General features: G+C 38.0%; 1 protein-coding gene across 5 annotated transcripts in view; it reads right to left on the bottom strand.

Annotated features, from left to right (window-relative positions):
• The window catches only part of LOC109687195 (TRPM8 channel-associated factor 1), a 45,307-nt gene that overhangs the window by 12,832 nt on the left and 11,570 nt on the right, over positions 1 to 20,905 (bottom strand). For 2 of the 5 annotated variants that reach the window (XM_020164995.2, XM_074061423.1), the window contains exons 1-2: positions 15,800 to 15,961; positions 10,282 to 10,915 (exon numbers count right to left, since the gene is read on the bottom strand). In XM_020164995.2, coding sequence (XP_020020584.2) covers positions 10,282 to 10,901 — 620 coding nt within the window. In that variant the 5' untranslated portion in view covers positions 10,902 to 10,915; positions 15,800 to 15,961. Of the gene's footprint in view, positions 1 to 10,281; positions 10,916 to 15,799; positions 15,962 to 17,827; positions 18,021 to 20,905 lie in introns of those variants that run through there. The other 3 variants (XM_074061436.1, XM_074061445.1, XM_074061431.1) reach the window with 3 other exon arrangements.

The raw sequence follows: 20,905 nt of genomic DNA, 5'->3' as shown, positions 1-20,905 counted from the left end.
GATGAGAGATACTGGTCCTGCAAAGCTAAGACTCAGACCCAGAGACCTAAAATTTCATCTAAGCAATGACACTATCTGAGTTCCTGATCACTGCTGAACCAGTGGACATCTTCAGAGACATCTGTCTGTTAGTTTCAAGATCTGTTAACCAGGCCTTATACATAGGAGGTGGTACATAACAGTTTCACAAATTGAAAAAAAAAATCAGTTGGATTTTACTTCTCTTTCTCACCATTTTCTGAAGTAAAACTAAAGTTACTAAAGAGAAATTCATAAAAAATGAAATTCATTAATAGCACTGGATTTTGAAAAGGGTATAATTAGCAAACTGGGACAGTGGGCAATTTATAGTGGATATAAGTTAAATGGAATCAGATCAGAAATCCATAGGAACAAAAGAATCTGAAACTGCAGATGTCTGAAAGAGAAGATCAAGAAAACAACAGAACCAGGATTATCATTTGTCCTGAGAAAATACATGGCAGAAACCAATAATCACTCTAGAATTTCAGTGCAATCTAAAATTTAAATAGACAAGAATTACCAAATATTTGATGAAGACTAACAGCATGAAAGAGAAGCATCAAACTAGACCAAGGAAAAAAAAACAACTTCCAAGGAAATAGAAAAATTAAAAGTGTGTTTACTGACTAGTTTTAATATATATTATCACTCCCCCTCAAAAAAATGGGACAGTCTAAAGTCATCAGTTAGAGTAACAATGTAATTGGCAATACCTAATCCCAATTTTAACACATGGGAAGAAAATATGTCTTGACCCAGTGAAAGACTGTGAATGAGTAAAGTGGAAAGTTGAGTAAAGTGATCCTTCAGAGAGCAGCAATAAGATTTGGAAAAATTATCAGAAAGAAGTTACATGACAAAGGACATACCAGCAGATCTAGCATCTAGGAAGTAGAACTTCCACAAGGAAAGAACAGAGAGGGAAAAAGATGAAGAAAGGAGCACAAAATGAGATGAATAGTTCCTTGGATAAAAAAGTCTGAATCTTCAGGATGAAACTGCTATCTGAATGAACAGCAGGGCAAGTGAAATGGGCAGTCCAATTACTGGAAAATTCATGAACTCCGAACACAAAGAAAAAATCCTCTGTAGGCCCCAGAAAGAAAATAAACATAACCAACAAAGAGACAAGTATTTTAGCTGCATAAGAATTTTCTTAGTATATGAGGGAACTGAAACTTTACAACATGAGAAGTTGTACCAAAAAAGCTCCTTGAGGTTGTGCAGTAGGTGTAGAGAAATGAATACAGCAAAGGAGCAAATTGACCGGAAAAGGTTGTAGTGGGCAAGCCAAGTTGTAAGACTCAGAATTCATGCTAAAATCTGCCATAACACTTGATGCAATTAATAAGAAAGAATTACAATGTAGTAGAGATATGATGTTAAAAATAAAGCAAAGAGACAAACAAAAATTAGCACAATGCAAGTTGGAACAAAAATTCCAAATGATTTCAACAAAACATGAGAGAAAATGGGTAAACATAAGAGGTGGAAGAATGGGACAAATGAAAAGTTCTGATCTGGAAAGGAAAGGTAGATTATGAAAACTAGTTAGCTCTCAACTCAGAAAAATATGTTTATCTAAAAATTCAAGGTAACAAGGTGAATATATATCTTAGTATGTAATAAAGATGCACACCAGATTACTAGGGAAAAGATAGGTTTTTTCATAAAAGTATTAGGACAACTGGCTAGCCATTTGAGAAAAGATAAACTAGATCCATACTTCACAAAATACACAAGAAAAAATTCCAAATGCATCACTAATATGAATTTAAAATAAAATCAGACAATTACTGGAAAAAACAAGGGTGACCTTTTTAATAATCTGGGTGTGAGGGAAAGCTTGCTGACTGAAAATCAGATGTAGTAATAAAAAGATTGATACAATCAACCATACAAAGCACTTTTGCAAAATACTAAGGACATTCAAAAGGCAAATGCAAATATAAACCATAAACAGAGTGCTAACATTCTTAACATGTAAAGAAGTCTTAAAATGAAGAAGGCACTAAAAATCTAATAGAAAAAAAATCAGCAAAACATAGTATAGGCAGTAAACAAATAAAAAACAGTAAATGGCTATTAAAAACACTGATAACTGACCTTGCTCATTATAAGAAGGATGGATGCCAATTAAAATTATGTTAGAATACTCTTTCCTGGCTATCACACTGGCAAAAAGAATAATTGAGTCTGGCAAGTGCTCTGTTGGATATCTGTGGAGTAACAGGCATTCTCTTGTAATGCTGTTGGGAATACCAGTTGGTACAAACCTACACAGAGAAGACTGGCAATTTTTAACAGAAGTGTACATTCATTTATTTTTTTGACTTAGCAATTCTACCACTAGAAAATTACCCAAGGTATACCTCCAACAGAATGAAAGAACATATGCAAAGCTATTCATTTTAATATCACTAGTAAGAGTAAAATGTTAAAAACAACATAAATGTCCACATGCTACAGAAACTATGGTATATTCAGAGTCAAGTACAATGGTATTACAGAAAAAGCAAAGCAAAATTTCTATGTCTTGTCTAAGAATGAAACAGCATTCTACCATACACAAAAATCAATTCACGAAAACGTGAAACCATAAAACTCCTAGAATAAAATAGGGCAAATTTCCTTCATATTTGTGTTGGCAATGTTTTTGTTTTGTTGTTTGTTCCTATACCAAAAGCTCAGGAAACAAAAGCATTAAGTAAACAAACAAGACTATATCAAACCAGTATGCTTCTTCACAGCCAAAGAAAATCAACAAAATGAAAAGGCAGACTAGATTTGGAGCAAACAAGTTCAAACTATACATGTAATAAGAGGCTAATATCCAGAATATATTAGGCACTCACTAACATAATAAAAAATATATGACCTAAAAAATCAGCAAATCACCTGAATAGACATTTCTTCAAATAAGACATGCAAATGTCAGCAGATCTCTGAAAAAAATGCTCAATGTCACTAATCATCAGGGAAGTGGAAATCAAAACCCACTTATATTAAAATGGCTATTATCAAAAAATCAAGAGATAACAAGTGTTGGTGTGGATGTGAAGAAGAGGGAATTCTTGTAAACTCTTGGTGAGAATGTAAATTGGTACAGTTATTATAGAAAAAAAATTGAGATTCCTTGAAAAATTAAACATAGAACTGCCATACAAAATGAAGTCACACCTTGTAGAGACATCTACACCCTCAGGTTCACGGAGGAAGCAGTTTTTACAATAGTAGAGATTTAAAAACAATCTAAATGCCTACCAATGGATCAATAAAGAATCAGTAACGTATATAATATATACATATAAAAATTATATATACTATAAATCCTAAACATGTGAATTAAAAAATAATGACGTGGTAAAATTTACTCATTTTCAGTGTACATCTTGGTGAATTTTGCTAAATTTACATACCTGAATAACCACCACCACAACTACACACTCATAATTCTTATAATCCAAAAAAATCTGCCTTTTTCTCTATTACTATCTGAGCAGCCTTCTTCCCCCATACCCCGCACACAGGATAAGAAACCATTATCAGATTGTATATAGATTAGTTTGTCTTTTCTGAAGTTTAATATAAAAGTAGCCATAAAGTATACACTCCTGAGTTTGGCTTCTTACATTCAGAATAATTTTTTGAAAACCATCCATGTTGTTGAGCCAATCATTAATTTATCACCTTTTATTGCTGGGCATTATGTCATAATGTGGACATTCCACATTCTGTTTATCCATTCTTCTGTTGATGGACATCTGGGTAACCTTTTGTTTGGGACTTGCTACCAGAAACATTTATATACAAGACTTTCTGTGGACACATTTTCATTTCCTTTGGATAAATACTTAGGGATGAAGTGGCTGAGTCATATGCTGAATAGATGCTAACCTCATAAAAAATTGTTCACTGCCAACATATAAAAGTTCCAGTTGCTCTACATTATCAGCAACACTTGGCGTAGTAATTTTTAGAATTTAATAATATAGTCTTTAATTTTAGCCATTCTTTAAGGGGCATAGAATATTTCATTGTGATTTTAATTTGCATTTCCCTAATGACTAATGATATAGAGAATCATTTCATGGGCTTTTTGAACTCTCAAACATCATCTTTTTTGAAGTAAGCTGAAATATTTTGCCTTAAAAAAGTGGTTGTCTTACTATTTTGAGAACATATGAGCTCTCTACATATTTTGAATGCAAGTCCATTGTCAGACATAATTATTGCAATATTTTTCCAGCCTCTGGAAAAGTAAGATTTTTGGTTTTCTTAATACTAAGTAAAAAGTATTTTTATTTATTTTTTTTTTTATTTTCTCATTTCTTATAATTGAAATGTTCTTTTTTTTTTTTTTTCATTTTTCTTTTATTATTCATATGTGCATACAAGGCTTGGTTTATTTCTCCCCCCTGCCCCCACCCCCTCCCTTACCACCCACTCCACCCCCTCCCGCTCCCCCCCTCAATACCCAGCAGAAACTATTTTGCCCTTATCTCTAATTTTGTTGTAGAGAGAGTATAAGCAATAATAGGAAGGAACAAGGGGTTTTGCTGGTTGAGATAAGGATAGCTATACAGGGCATTGACTCACATTGATTTCCTGTGCGTGGGTGTTACCTTCTAGGTTAATTCTTTTTAATCTAACCTTTTCTCTAGTTCCTGGTCCCCTTTTCCTATTGGCCTCAGTTGCTTTAAGGTATCTGCTTTAGTTTCTCTGTGTTAAGGGCAACAAATGCTAGCTAGTTTTTTAGGTGTCTTACCTATCCTCACCCCTCCCTTGTGTGCTCTCGCTTTTATCATGTGCTCATATAGAACTCAATACTTTTGTAAAGTTCAACTTACCAATTGAGCATTATAAAAAATTCAATTTTTAAAAATTTAAAAATAAATATTAACTTATCAATCATATCCTTTCATGGTCATGTACTTTTTTGTGTCTTATGTAGGCAATCATTGCCTACCTAAGGTTGCAGATACTTACTACTTTGCTTTCATTTAGAAATTTAGAAATTTTTGTTTTTGCATTTAGGTCTATATCTATTTTGAAGTATTTGTTTTGTATGGTGTAGGATAAAGGTGATGAGTCATTTTTTTCCACAAGGGTATCAAATTGTTTCAGGATCATATGTTGAAAATATTGTCATTTCCTCATTGAATGACCTTGGCAACTTTGTCAAAAAATAGTTGACCACAGCCAAGAATGGTGGTGGCTCATGTCTGTAATCCCAACCCTAACACGAAGGTGGGAGGACTGTAAGTTCAAAACCAACCTGGACTACATAGTACATTTGGGGCCAACCTGAGCTACATAGCAAGATCCTATTTCAAAAAACCAAAAAAATTGACCATAAATTTGAGAGTCTGTCTGTAAACTATTCTATTTCATTGATCTGCCAGTATCACAGTGCTGATTATTTCAACTTTCTAGAAAGTTTTGAAATTAGATAATATAGCTCTTCCATCTTTGTTCTTCATTTTCAAAATACGTTTCAGTTATTTTAGTTTTTCCTCCTATTATAATATATAATATATAATATATTGCATATTAACTTCAGAATGAATTTGAACTTTATGGGACTCCATTTGGTTTGTATGTCATTTGGGAAAAAACTGACAACTTAGCAACAGTGCTAATTTCTCCATTTCTTTAGGTTTTGTTTCATTTATCTCTGTGATGTTTTATAGTTTTCAGTCTATAAGTCTTGATACATATTTTGTTAAATTTAACCTGTAGTATCTCATAATTTTGGGTTCTACTATAAATGATTGCATATTTATTTTCAATTACCAATTTTAGTTGCTTAATATATAAAAATGTAACTGATTTTTGTATCCTACAGCCTGGCTGTAGTCAATTAATGCAACAGTTTTTCTGTAGATTTTTTTAATATAAATGATTATGTTTTGTTTACATACATCTAGAGTAGAAAATAGTTCTACTCTAGGAAATGCTTTGCTGACTATGTTACAATGAACCTTGTCATTTAATAATCTTCTAAATGTCTAAAATACTTTTTTTTTGCTTTCTTTGTAATTTATTTTCTAAGACTGAGTCAAACTTTCCTTGTGTTTTTTACTCACTGTTCTAGAAAATATGTACAGTAATCTCTCCTTATTTACTGCTTTACTTTCTGCAGTTTCAGTTGTGGTTCAAAAATATTTACAAGAAAATTCCAGAAATACATGATTCATGTTTTAATTAGTGCCCATTCTGAGTAATATAAAATCTTTCACCTTCTGCTCCATGGTGGGCATGAATCATTCCTTGGTCCAGTGTTTCCACTGCATATTCTACCCACCCTTGGTTACTTAGTAGCCATCATGGTTATCAGAATGAGTGTTGGGGTATCACGGTGTTTGTGTGCAATCCACCCTTATGTAGTAGTAATGCAATGCTACATCCTAATAACTATGCCATTAATTCACTTCACCTCATCACATAAGAACTGTCATCTCATTTCATGACGAGAAGGATGAGTACAGTACAATAAGGTATTTTGAGAGAGGCTACATTCACATACTTTTTATTAGAGCGTATTGTATAATTGTTCCATTTTGTTATTGTTGCTGTTATTCTCTTACCATACCTACTTTATAGATTAAACTTTATTACAGTTATGTGTATATAAGAAAAAAATTACTATATTTAGGGCTTGGTACTATGTGAAGTTTGAGGCATTCACTGAGGGTCTTGGAATATAAGTCCCAGAAATAAGAGGGACTAGTATAGTGTGAAATTGTGTATAAGTATATACAATTGTATATATACAAACACAAATTTATCTCTTAGTTTTCAATCTCTATGCCTTCTTTTCCTTCTCTTATTGAATTGGATAAAGCTTCAGTACAATCCAAAACAGATGGATGAGAGAAGGTACTTTTCCTTTCCCTGTTCTCAATCCTAGGAGTAAAACATTCAGTAGTTCACCATTAATGATGTTTTTAACTAGATGGCCTCATATTAAACTGAAGAACTTCCATTTTATTTCTAGTTAGCTGAAATTTTATCATGATTTAGCATTTTATTTTGTCAGGGATTTATGCATCCATTGAATTACATAACTTTCTCATTTTTCTGTTAATATGGTAAATTAATTAGTTTTTTAGATGTTAAAACAGGTTAAATAGATGTTAAATAAGCTACACCTATTATAACCCTATTTAGTAATGATATAGCATAATTTTCTATTTGCTAATATTTTATGAAGAATTGTGCATCCTAAAAACAGATATGAAGACCAGTGGAACAGAATAGAGGAACCAGATATGAATCCACACAGCTATGCCCACCTAATTTTTGACAAAGGCACCAAAAACATACAATTGAGAATAGAGCTCTGCTTCAACAAATGTTGCTGGGAAAAGCGGTTATCTGCCAGCAGAAAACTGAAACTAGATCTATGTTTATCACCCTGTACTAATATCAACTCAAAGTGGATTAAGGACATTGATATCAGACCCGAAACTCTGAAGTTAGTACAGGAAAGAGCAGGGAATACTCTGGAAGTAATAGGTTTAGGCAAAGAATTCCTTAGTAGAACTTCACCAGCCCAGCAACTAAAAGAAAGGGTGGACAAATGGGACTACATGAAATTAAAAAGCTTCTGCCTAACAAAGAAAATGATCTCTAAATTGAAGAGACAACCCACAGAGTGGAAGAAAATATTCGCTGGCTATACATCAGACAAAGGACTGATAACCAGAATATACAGGAAGCTCAAAAACTAAACTCCCCCAAAATCAATGAACCAATAAAGAAGTAGGCAACCAAAATAAATGGAACTTTTTCAATGGATAAAATCCAAATGGTCAAAAAACACATGAAAAAATGCTCACTATTCCTGGCCATAAAGAAAATGCAAATCAAAACCACACTAAGATTCCACCTTACTCCTGTTAGAATAGCTATCATCAAAAACACCACCAACAACAAATGTTGGTGAGGATGTGAGGGAAAAAGGAACTTTCATACACTGCTGGTGGGAATGTAAGCTAGTAAACCACTTTGGAAAACAATATGGAGACTGCTTAAAAAGCTAAACATAGATCTGCCATATGATCCAGCAATACCACTCCTGGGGATATACCCAAAGGAATGTGACTCAGATTATTCCAAAGGCACCTGCACACCCATGTCTATTGCAGCACTATTCACAATAGCCAAGTTATGGAAACAGCCAAGATGCCTCACTACTGATGACTAGATTAAGAAAATGTGGTATTTATGCCAGTGGAATTTTACTCACCATGAAGAAGAATGAAATTTTATCATTCATAAGTAAATGGATGAAACTGGAGAACATCATCTTAAGTGAAGTTTGCCAGGCTCAGAAGGCCAAAAATCGTATGTTGTCCCTCATGTGCAGGTTACAGACCCAAAGCAAATGCAGTAATATTATTGGACATAGATCACATGATAAGGGGAGAATGTATACAGGAGGAATAGGGAAAGGGAAGGAAACCTAAAATTTGAAAGTGTTTGATGTGCCCACTGTAGAGGAGATAATAAAGTAATCTTAAACTGACAGAGATCACTATGGGAAGGTGACCGGGAAGTAGTGAAGAGGTCTGGTAGAGATGAACCAGTTCATGTTGTAATTTACACCAATTCATGTGCATGGAAGCAATGCTAGGAATCTCTCTGTATAGCTATCCTTATCTCAAGCTAGCAAAAATGCTATGTTATCTCTTACGTTTTCTCTTCAACAAAATTGAAGAAGAGGGCAGAACAGGTTCTGCCTGGAAGTGAGGAGGGTGGGGCAGATGTGGGGGATAGGGGGGAGAGATGGCCCAAACAATGTATACACATATGAATAAACAATAAAAAAAGAAAAATAATAATAAAAAAAAGAACTGCGCATCCATGTCACGAGGGATTCTTTTCTCCCAATGTCTTTCTGTGGTTTTAGTATGAGAAAAATGCTCATTTAATAAATCAAGTTGGGGAAATTTTCCTCCTTTTCAACTTTATGGTAGAGCTTAGATATAGAGTTGATTTAATTTGTTCCTTAAACATTAGGTAAAATTCATTAGTAATGCTATCAGGGCCTGGTGTTTTCTTCGTGGTATTATTGGTTTTAAATAAATTTTATTTTGAAATTTTAAAATTCAAAGGTTCAAATATAGTGCAGAGTTTGTATATACCTTTGACCCAGTTTCCCTAGTGTTAACATATGGTATACTTGGAAAAATTAAGATTCTAACAATGGTAAAATACTTTCAACTAAACTCTAGCCTTTATATAAATTTCAGTTTTTCTGCTGATGTAATCCAGGATATTGAACTGCATTTAGTGCTGAGATGTTTTCATTAGAATTCAACTTATTTGGCATATGCTTTTCTTCTTTTTTTTTCTTTCTTGTGTCTATTTTGGCAATTTGCGTCTGTCAGGAATTCTGTCTATTTCATCTAAATAGACAAAATTATTGGCATAAAAGTTGCAATATTTTCTTATTTTCCTTTTAATGTCTACAGGTGCTATATTAAAATCTCATTACCCACTTTTGAAATTTTTAATTTGTGTTATCTCTCATATAGTCATATAAGTCTTTCCAGCAGTTTATCAATTTTATTGATTATTTAACTAACCAACTTTTGATTTTATGATTTATGCTATGCTACATATATCTAGCATGTAACTCTCAGTGATCTCCAGGGATGTGTGAATCCTCATTCTAAATAACAATATCTGCCTTGATATTGTTTGCAAACTACTTGAGGGTTCATGCTCATATTTATCTCCATTAATTTGGCAGTTTTCTTATTTTTTAAGGATTTCTCCTAAATCCTACATTTAGCACATAGACCTTGTACCATCCACTTCACTATTTCAACTTCTGAATACTCTGCTTCTTATTCCCATCCTAACCATATGTGGCTGGAAGTTCTTTTGGCCTGTGGAGTCCTTTATTTTTTCTTTCTATGTTTTCCTTTTCGGTCAAAATAAAAATGCTATGTATCTTCCTGAATTAATCATGCCAACTCTTGGGGTCACCAATATGGTGATTAGGCTAGACTCTGAAGGATACAATGGTCAATAAGGAGTTCCTCCTCTTGAAGAGGTAAATGGTCTGGTCTAGGAAGACAGTGGCAATGAAGACCGTGCTCCCTGGAGTATTTTAAAAATCTAGTTGACCTGTGGTAAATCAAAGTTTCAAATTCCTTTTTGCTACCCTGGAAACAACCTGGCAATAAAAGCCATGTCTGCTTTTTAATCTGGGACCGACTTCCACTGGGGTAAGGTACTCACCTAACTAAGACTGGGATCTTAGGCATCTTCTTGGAGACTTTAAAGAAACTTGTGTCTCCTTTGTTGTCAGTGAAGTACACGCCAGCTACACTGGTCACCAGGTTCCCAGGAAATGTGAACAGAACCCTTTCATCTTCACCCTGGTTGGCCCAATCCCAGGCTTGGCCTCCCATGAGCAAGCCCCCTCCACGTTTCATAAACTGGACCAGCTTTTCAGTCATGGTTTCATTGTAGGCATCAATACAGTAAACTCCCAGGGAGTCATTCACTTCTGGTTCAATCTTTGCCTCTACTCCAGAGCCCTCAAGGATTTTGACCAATGGTGCCAGAGATGGGTGTACACCAATGGCAGCCCCAGGGGAGGAACAAAGCCAACCCACAGCATTGAGAAGAAAGGGAGTGAGCTGGGCTTCCACCAAGTAGTCCTCATGGGATACAACCACCAGGCGACCTCGACCATAGGAGGAGGCAGCAATGAGCACCTGGCCTACATCATTCACCATCACAGGAAATGAGGCCTCGCCTATAAGAAGCAGTTCACATGGGACAGCATCTTCAGGGAGATCCCAGCTTGTCACTCCATTCATAAGGGCCTCAAAGGCAGCAGAGGGAGTCGCCATGGCTCTATCGGTTTCTGTAGAGAAAAGAAGCAAAGTTTCAGCTTGGTGAAGAATGGGTAAACAAACCAGAAAAACAAGCAAAGTGGCTTTTCACTATCTAGGGCAGTCTTGCCACTCAGTGGATAGTAAAACACTGAAATGATTCAAGTTTCAGTGTCTGTGTCTACAATCCAGGAGACCTTTTCATGTCTTGGCCTCTTAAACTTTTGGTGGTAAAAATTAGTATGACACTTTTCTAACACAGAAGGAAACAAACAAGAGTGGAGGTAGAATCACGTCTCTTAAAGAAATACTTCAAAGTCCTAACCCTTAGTATTTGTGCATGTGAACTTATTTGGAAATAGGGTCTCTTCAGATGTAATCAAGTTAAGATGAGGCCATATTAGATATGGATGGATCTAGTCCAATGACTGATATCATTATAAGAAGCAGAAATTTGGATACAGAGAGACAGAGACATTCAGGAAAATTGCTATCAGAACATGGAGGCAGAAAACAGGATAATGTGTCTATAAGTCAAAGAGCACCAAGAACTGCTGGCAAAACCAGAAGCTAAGAGAAGCATGGAATATATCCTGCCTCTGAATCTCCAGAGTAAACCAGCATTGTTGAAACTTGGATTTTGAAATTCTAAGCCTCCAGACTGTGAGTGAATAAAATTCTATTGTTTAAAGCCTCTCTAGTTTTGATCATATGGTGTGGCAGCCTGGAAACTAATACAATGTGTAACAGGTGACACTTGTCCCAGCCTTCTTACACCCCACAGTGGTCTTATTAATCTCAACTTGGAGCACTTTGAAATTCAATCTGAGCAGACTAAGAGACTAAGAGATGTCCAAGAGACGGTTTTTTGGTCAAAGTCACAGGCTGAGTAAGAGAAAAGTGGAAGCTGTCTGTGGCTTCAATCCAAGTCCCACACAACCAGAACAAGGTAAGAAGCTAGGAAATGATAGCAAAGTCTTACTGGCACCTGGGTTACAGCTGAGAAGGTATGTCTCTCTGTGAACTCACAAATATCCTTTGCTTCTTCTTCACCGTGAGTTCCAAAATCTTTCATCAGTATTTAATTACATGTACACACACATACACATATATGCTTATACTTACTCAGTTAAGAGTAAATTGCTAAGGGCTAGGAGCTGAAATGGTAGAGCACTAGCCTAGCAAGTGAGAGGCCCTGGGTTCAGTGCTACAATAAATAAATAATAAATAAATAACACAAAAGAGTAAATCTTTTAAGTATTTTAAATAATAAGGAATTTTTGCAAAGTAAAAAAATCTAATCTAATGTTAGGTTTTACAAACATTGGTGTGAGCATCTATTGATTGTGAATTTATAATTTTCCTATTTTGCAGCTGATACTAAGACTAATGCTAATACTGGTGCTAATAATTATATTGGTTTCTTAAATATCTCTGTGGCCCTTGAAAAAGTCCTTGATAGAGAAAACATGCCTTCCACAGCAATTAATGGAAAAATCCTGTTCCTGAGTAAATAATAAGCTTAAGACCCCACTGAAAGAACACATGGCCAATTATAGCTAGTCCCTAAGACCAAAGAAGCCCTAAATTAAAAAATATCTCTATCAGGATAAATTGCATTAACTACCTACCCACGCGAGAGAATACTGAGAAGATACAGCCAATAGTTGACTAATGGGAAGTTTATCTCAACTTCCCTGTCCGTTCTGGTCTCTACAAATTACCAGGACGTTAAAGTGTACAGAATCACAGTATGTCCCCTCCTCCTATTTTTCCCATATCCATCTGGTCACAAGTCCTGCCGATGTACTTGTTCACAATTTCTAATCGCACTGCCATCAACCTAGTTTAGGTCTTTAATAATTCATGTCTGAACTAAACCAATCCAGTTTCCAAGTCACCAGAGTCTGTTCCTACCTTTATTCTTCTAAATCCACTCTTATCATATTATTGCCCTTAAAGAGAAACCCACAGGGTAAAATCTTAACTCCATCCTTCTGGTCTGAAAGGCTCAAGGGTGAGCAGCAACTTAAACTTTCCAGCTTTATCCCCTGCTCCCTCTCTCCCTGCAGCTTTCAGATGTCTGGGCAGCTGGGGTCAGGACCTACTTCCTTCTCTTTCTGTCCCTTTCCCTCTCCCATCTTTCTATCTATGGAAATCCTACTCTTCTAAGTGAGGACATACACAGAGAAGGAAATTTCAATGGCCACTTCTATAAAAACAATGCCCAATGTCACTACTAAGGCCATGGAAAACAACGTATGTTGCCCATAAGATTGTCAAAAAGATTAACTAGGAGGAAGAGGAGGAGACAGAAAAGAAGGTGAAGATGAAGAAGACTGTGAAGGTGGCTAATGATGTCCAATGCTATTAGGCTATGGGGACACTGTCATAATCTAAGGACCGAAACTATCTGCATTCTTTCAAAAGTAACCTGATAATTTGGTTTCAAAGATGTGCTTCTCCTTAGACTAAGCCATTGCTCTTCTAAAACCTTACTTACAGATATAATGTAGCAACATTAAAGGTATATGTGTAAGGAACTAGAAATGGAAAGAGGTAAATTAAAGCCTAGACACAGATCAAAGACAAGGAATGTTTCCTACTATCATTTTCAACTCTTGTGGGTTTAGGATCTTTAACCCAATCCCACACTTATCTAAATTCCACATATCACCCAGACACTCCACTGTACCCAGCATGACATCCTATGGCATGTCTCCAGCCACCCACACACATTCCCTAAGGAACTGCCCATTAGACCCTTCTCTCAGCTCATGCTTTCACCAAGTGTGGATGAGCCCATTTTTTATGTGGATAAAGATAATGGCAATAAAAGTAGCAATAACGGTAGTAGTATTAGTGTTAGCAATACAGACTTACTGATGCTTTTGCATTATAATACATGATTTATGTCATTTATTCCTGACCATAAACCTATGTGATATATATTATCACTATCCCCATTTAATGGATTTAAAAAAAAACCAACAACCACCAAATTTCTGGCCAAAATATTTGCTACTTGCTGAAGGTCACATTGGTGGTAAGTGGTGGATTTTGGATCCAGATCCAGGAAATATGTTGCAGGAGTCCACATGCTTAGGCACTAAGCATACGTAAGCATCTGTTAATACCAGTCTTCATATGCATAGAAAATCTATGGAGGCCATATTTCAACATGCTAACCTTAATTACATTGGGGAGAGAAGAGGTAAAATGTTTTCTTTGTCTTCAAACAAATCTGCGTCCTTTGAATTGTGGTTCCTACTTTTTCTCCCCTGTTCCCACCTGTGGTCCCTTTGAACTTGCTACAATCAGATCCTGAGACTTAAAGAAAGTCAGGTTAGAGAATGCATTTTATTTTTTGCATTTCCCAGGAGAAATAATAGGTATTTTATGATGGATGATTGAATGATGGATGTGTAGGTAAGGGCAAACCTAAGACCACACCTTCAGCAAATAGCCAGGCTGACCCTGAAAACACAGATCTCCAATTCTCATCTTCATAATTTTTCCATGAACCCTTTGTTTCTTTTCCTTTGTGCATCCAGTATCTTGTCCAATGGCCACCAACTTCTACAATCAGAATTGGGACTGATTCAACCCTTTCTTTTGCATTCAAACCAAGACATTCCCTCTACATATTACTTCTTTAATTTTAACTTGAAAAATGGTTTAATTCATGCATCTTAAACAATGTGTAATGCACATGGAAGGATACAGACAGTAAAATAAGAACTTAAAACATTAAACAAACTCCCATTTACTTACCCACTCAGATTAAAATAACAAAAAACCAAGAACCCAAACCTTTTCTAATATCTTGGAAGCCCCCTGTTCACTCACCTCTCCCTTTGCCCACAGAAGTAAGGATTCAAAACTTTGTTTTTTTAATTCTCTTATTTCTATGTTACTATACTCCTCAAATCATGTGTTCCCTGGAGCTTTCTGTCTTTTTCTTGCTCATATTTGTCATTTCTCCCATTGGCTCACTCTCAGGAGAACAATATAATTAAGGAGCCCTTGCCCAGGATTGAAGAGATCTATTTTTTGCTTTTTTTCAAGTCCAGGTGCTGTCTCCTCCTAGCACTTTGTTAGGTTGCCTAAGAGGGTTACCAAATGGGCAGTGTGTGAGAAAGGTCGTCCCAAATTCTCAGGGGCTGTCAGTAGGAAGCTTGGAGCCTGGACTGGCTCCCCTCTCCCCTCCTTTCCTCCACTGCTCTGAGCCAGTCAGTAAAGAGCTGTGGGTGACGTCAGAGGAGGGGCTGGGGCCAGGGGCTGGGGGGATGGGAGGGAAAAGCTTTGCTTGGTTGGCAGCGAATTCTCCAGGGTGCTGGCACCGAGCTCTTGTATGAAGTAGGGGTATGCAGCCCACTGCCCCTTCCTCCACCTCCACTCTCTCACACGCCAGTCTCCAGCGGACAGTGCAAGTGAATGAGGGATCTTAGTCCCAGAGACCCTATTTTCAAAGATCAGAGGGTAGTGGAACAGAAGTGATGCTTGGTCACCAGCTACCTGTGTGACCCTGAGCAAGCCCAGCCCCCTCCCTGGGCTATGGCTTTCTCATCTACTAAAGCCGTGGATTACACGCCGCCTCTCGAGGTCAGGCCTGTCTGGAACACGACCACACAAAGCAAGCACACGCAAACATCAATGCAAGAACCTGAAAAGCAGGAGCAATGCGACACTGGGGGATGCAGCACCGGAGCAGAGAAAAATCACGGTCACACAGTGCCACGGGAGCCCCTGGCCCAGATGTGGGCACGGTGAGGCTCGAGGCGCGCCGGCTACCGCAGGTCGCCAGGGCCCCCGGGCCCCCCGCCTTCCCGCCACGCCCGCCCCCAACACTGGGCCGAGTCCACCACCAGCGGCCCCTTCTCCAGCCCGCGATGATTTCGGAGGGGGCCACTCACCAGGTTTCCCTGCAATTTCCACCGGGCAGCTGGGAGGGGACAGGGCGTACCGCTGCGAGCGACGCACAGTCTGGCGGGGAAGGGGCTTCCCTGCAGAGCACTGACCAGCCGCCGAGCTGCGAGCTTTGAGCCCGGAGCGGGGAGGGACCCGAGCCAGAGGAGAGGAGGGGTTTCCCGAGCAGTCTCCTCCTCCCCACTTCCTCCCGGCTGGAGTGGGAGCTCGAGGGGCGGTGCTTGGCTGGGGACAGCGCTTCTTTGTGTCGCTGTCCCTAGCGGCTAGGCATTGCGGTGGATTAGGGAAGCCCTGAGGTCCCATCCTAGCACTGAGGATAGGTGTTTTATTAAGGGCATAAACGCTAATTCATGTCTACTTACTAGTAAGGAAAAGGCTGAACAAATCATGGGACATATATTCTGTGGACTATTATTCGGTTCTTTGAAAATTTTAAATCTCTATTTTAGTGTTGGGGGAAATGAGCCTTTATTTATTGCCGAGGGAAAAAATATGAACTGTAGAAATTGATGGATAAGCTATCGTTTTTGTAAGGGAGCGTGTGGTGGTGGTGGTGGCGGTGGAGAAAGCTTGTGTACATATTATGGTGGAGAGAAGGGTAAAGGCATTCCCACCTGCCAGTCTTGTTTAATCTGAGCAGAAGAGGAGGAACAACTCTTTATATAACTGTATTAATTGCACTGTTGTATGTATGGCTCTTGTAATTTCAAAATGACATATTTCAAACAAATAATAATCAGTTCACAGTTACTCCTCCCTCTATAAATTGCCTGTTCCAGTGCTGTGTGGTGACTTCACCTTGTTACAGGAGCTATCACTAGCACGTGAAATGCAGGATGGGCTGGATTCAAATCTCATTGCTACACTTTACCAGTTGTGTAACTTTGAACAATTTATTTAACTCATCTGCACCTCAGTTTTATTTCCTATAAAATGGGACAATGAACTAATAGCTTTATTACAGATGCAAAGCTTAAATTAGATGGGAGCAATATTGATTCTCAGATCAATTCCTGCTGTACAGTAACATTGTGTGAGTGTTAAATAAAATAAATATTGAAATCAATCTAAGATTTTGTATATCGTATTTCAGGAAGATGAACACCTTTCAGTCCTAACTGGGGTTTTGGTTCAAACACAAGCCACACTTCCTTTCCCCAATGCCCTTCCTCCAAACTGAATCATAAAAGCATCAACCAACAGGGCTATATGGGTTTAGGTAGAGGGGCTGAGAAGGACACGACCAAGAAAACCTGGATTCAGAATCCTACCAAGCAAAGATAGCCTGGCTTCTCCGGACTTCTCAGCTAAACGAGGCCGCAGACTGCTCACTAAGCCCATTCTGATGGTCAATGTCAGGACTAATAGTACTGCAGGTTAAAGCCTCTTAAGGGTTCCATTGGGAGAAAAATGTTAAATTTGGAATAAAAACGCATATATTACATAAACATACACAATAAAGGACAAAAAGGATACAAGCTAACTTACCTTTGAGGATGGGAGCGTGAGACTAGGTGCAGAAAAAGGTTTGAATTGTTTATTACTTATGAGAGAAGGCAGGGTGTGGGAAGGAGAGGAGAGGAGAGTTGAGAGAGAGGGGGAGAGAGAGAGAGAGTGCTAAAGCAAACGTGATAAAATGTCGGCATTTGATAAACTGAATGATTTTGTTACTTAGCTTTGAAAATTTCATGAAGAAAAATGCCTGAAAGAGGCAGAAATGTACTAGATGTTTGGTGGTGAGGGCCCGGGAGATGAAATTCAGCACGGAACAAGTAAGAGCCAGTATTGTAGAAAAAGGTAGAAACAGCAGGAAACCTCAGGGAACGCTCTCTTTAAAAACATATGCCTCCTGGGCCCAAGCAGCCTCTGGCCAAGACCCGGGCGTCTTTGGCAGCGTCTCGGGGGCACCTCGGCGGGGTCCCTTGCTCTCCCACCGGACCACAGAGCCACCGCGGGCTCGGGGGAGGCGCCTGGGCCTGTTTGGGTTCTAGAGACCTTCTGTGGACAAGACTCACCTTTGGGCAATTTCCACACTCCGCGTACTTGGGAGGAGGAAGGGAGTCCTCCGTAGGGGTGTGACAAGGACACCCGGCAGAAGGCCCAGGGATTTGGAGAATAGCGGTGGAGTTAGGTGGGAGGTTTGTAGAGGGAGGCGAGCTGCAGTGCAGAAGGAGAGAGGAGAGGTTCGTCCTGGGAGCCCATTGGCCGCTGTGGAGAGGGGGCGGGGCTTAGCCGACCGCACCCCCTCGCCCCCCACCCCCCATCCCCAGGGCCAGAGGCACTGCTTTGTGTCAGTTTCTGCCTCCAAATGTGCCCCAAACCCGGAATGGAGACCCAGGCCCGTCCTAGGAGTGTAACCAGACAATATTTTTTTTAAAGTAAGAAGTGACACTTTTTTTTTAAACCAAAGACGCTTGATAAGTAAAGATGATAGTTATATATATATATAAGTATCTTTATACATATGCATATACATATGTGTATATATATATATATTTCATTCTGGAGCCCAGGCTGGCCTATAACTCGAGATCTTCCTGCCTTAGTTTCCCAAATTCTGGTATTATAGGCCCACCACCACGCTGATCTGTGATGGATCTTTACATAAGATAATACACAATGATTTTCCAGGGTGGGTTAAATCCATATATATTGACCAGTAGTTGGGCACTCTTTTGCTTTCCCTTTCTCTCCCTCACCAATGTTATATAACATTAGTGATATATATGTTTATATGTGTGTGTGTATATATCTCACAAAGTATGTCATATATCATGTATTTATATTTTATTTTAATATTTAATGTGATATTAAAATAGAATTTTGGCTTATGTGCAAAATTTAAAAAACATTTTATATACTTATATAAACAGAGAGATTATATAGAAGCCATATATCAAAGTATTAGAATCAGTTACTTCAGATAGGAAAGTGGATTGCTATAGTATTTATGCAAACATTAATTATAGGTGGTTTACTTATAAGTATTTTTCCCTTGTATACTTCATTAACATTTTATTATTTATAATAAAAATTAACCAACTAAAAAAATCTAGATTAAAATCCTCTTAAACAGATACAGTGACTTGTCTATGACTGTGATTTCTCCCTGTCTGTTTAGAGGCATGGCCTTGAATTTTACTCCTGGTCCTGACACATTTTAGTCAAGGGTAGGATCCAACATCTAACCTTGTAGGCAGGACCTGACCTGGTCCTGCCTTGAATTTCATCTATGTAGCTTGGTGAGCTCAAGGTAGTGATTGTATGGAGCCACTTGTGTTTTTTAGTGGCTGGCTGTAAAGACTTGAAAGAGATTTGTGGATCCCCTGTAATTCTTCCCCACTCATCATTGCTTTTGTTTTCTTTACCCTGTATCTAAGGAGAAGGTGTTCTGAGTCCAAACTCTTCCCCAGGAAGAGACAGTTGTAAGTCTTTCTCACTTACCACAAAAAGTGCTCAGATTGGACCTCCAGGGGAAGGTGGATTGAGTGGTTAAAAGGGAGAAAATGAGATGTTCTGCTTTACTTAAGAGTTTCATTACAACTCCCCAAATTATAGGAAAAATAGGTCAAGTACTGTGCTTTATTTCTCTTTCAACTACCTGCTTTACCTAGGTTATAAAGGGTTGCTCCATAGTAGAAGAATGGATAGGAGAAATGAATGTGGGGCTAAGAAAGGTCCCTAGGATCATTCCTCAACCAACAGTAGCTGGTTGTAGAAAACTGATCACAAGTTTCCTCTGCTGTACATTTTCTCCCTTCCTTTATGCTTTTTTCTTTGGACTTTCCTTCTTTAAGCCTTTTGTTTTGTTGCTGTTTTGTTCTCTCCCAATTCTTTCCTCAGTATGTGAGTTGGTTCTTCCTCATTTCTGTCTCAGACATAATATTAAGTCCTACATCCTTTATTATTTCTACTTCCCCTTGAGTTTCTTTGTTTTTTTTCCAGTTTGCTATACTCAGTAGCCCTGAGTAAGGGAGACTGCCATAAAATCCTGAAAGCCTTGAAAGAACTTTTGAGACACTAAGATAGGACGTACTCAGCAGCATGTGAATGAGTAGACTACTTATTAATAACCCTTACTCCAAAAGATTCCACGGTTCTTTAAGATGATCAGCTCAATTCATACCTCAAGGCATACTCGCAATACCCATTGTCAGTGAGAAATTTATGATTTTACTTTTACGGGGAAAAATGCTATCATGTATATTTTATGAGTTTTTTTGTGTATGGGGTAGGGTTTGAACTGAGGGCTTCATGCTTGCAAAGCAGGCATTCTATTGCTGAATCATGCCTTCAGTCCATTTTGTTCTGGTTATTTTGCAGATGGAGTCTTGTGAACTATTTGCTTGTGCTGGCCTAGAACTCTGATCCTCATGATTTCAGTCTCACAAGTAGCTAAGATTATAGGTATGAGCCTCTGGTAACTAGCATATTTTTGTTTAAATACGGAAAAAAATAAGGACATACTGGCTATTTTAGAAAGTGGGAGAAGGTTGACAGTTATTCTTTTTAGACCTTTTTTATTTAAAAATACTAAAAGTATTTTGAAATTAAAAAAATATACTTCAGCAATCCCATTCTTACTTCTGCACATAACAGAATGCACACACATGCTCACTAAAAGACACGCAGCAACATCTATAATAATCTCAAACCAGAAGTTATCCTAATGCTATGCTCCCCAGTTCTGTACTGTGTGGGCACTATCAATAGAAGAATGTTTAAATAAATTCTGGTATATTCACATGAATATTGTAAAGCAGTGAGAATGACTGATTTATGTTATACACAATGTAGCTGAATCTCTCCAATATGTCATGGTGTGAAAGAAGACAGAAATGAAAGATTACATACTGTAGGATTATCTTTACATTGTTTTGGTCTGAATATGAAGACACAAAAGGTCCATTTATTGAAGGATTGGTTTCCAGTTGGTGGTGTTATTGAGAGGGGACTGGATCATGAGGGTGCTAATCTCATCAATGTATTAACCCATTGATGACTTCAACCTGAATGGGCTACTAGGAGGTGGGAGAAAGGAAGTCACTGGCAGAGTGCCATTATCCCCAACCCTTCCTTTCTGCCACCCTTTG

The sequence above is a fragment of the Castor canadensis genome, chromosome 2, assembly GCF_047511655.1.
Source record: "Castor canadensis chromosome 2, mCasCan1.hap1v2, whole genome shotgun sequence".
Classification (NCBI taxonomy): Eukaryota; Metazoa; Chordata; class Mammalia; order Rodentia; family Castoridae; genus Castor; species Castor canadensis.
The sequence above is the reverse complement of the archived record's forward strand: the minus strand, read 5'-3'. Positions and strand labels throughout refer to the sequence as shown.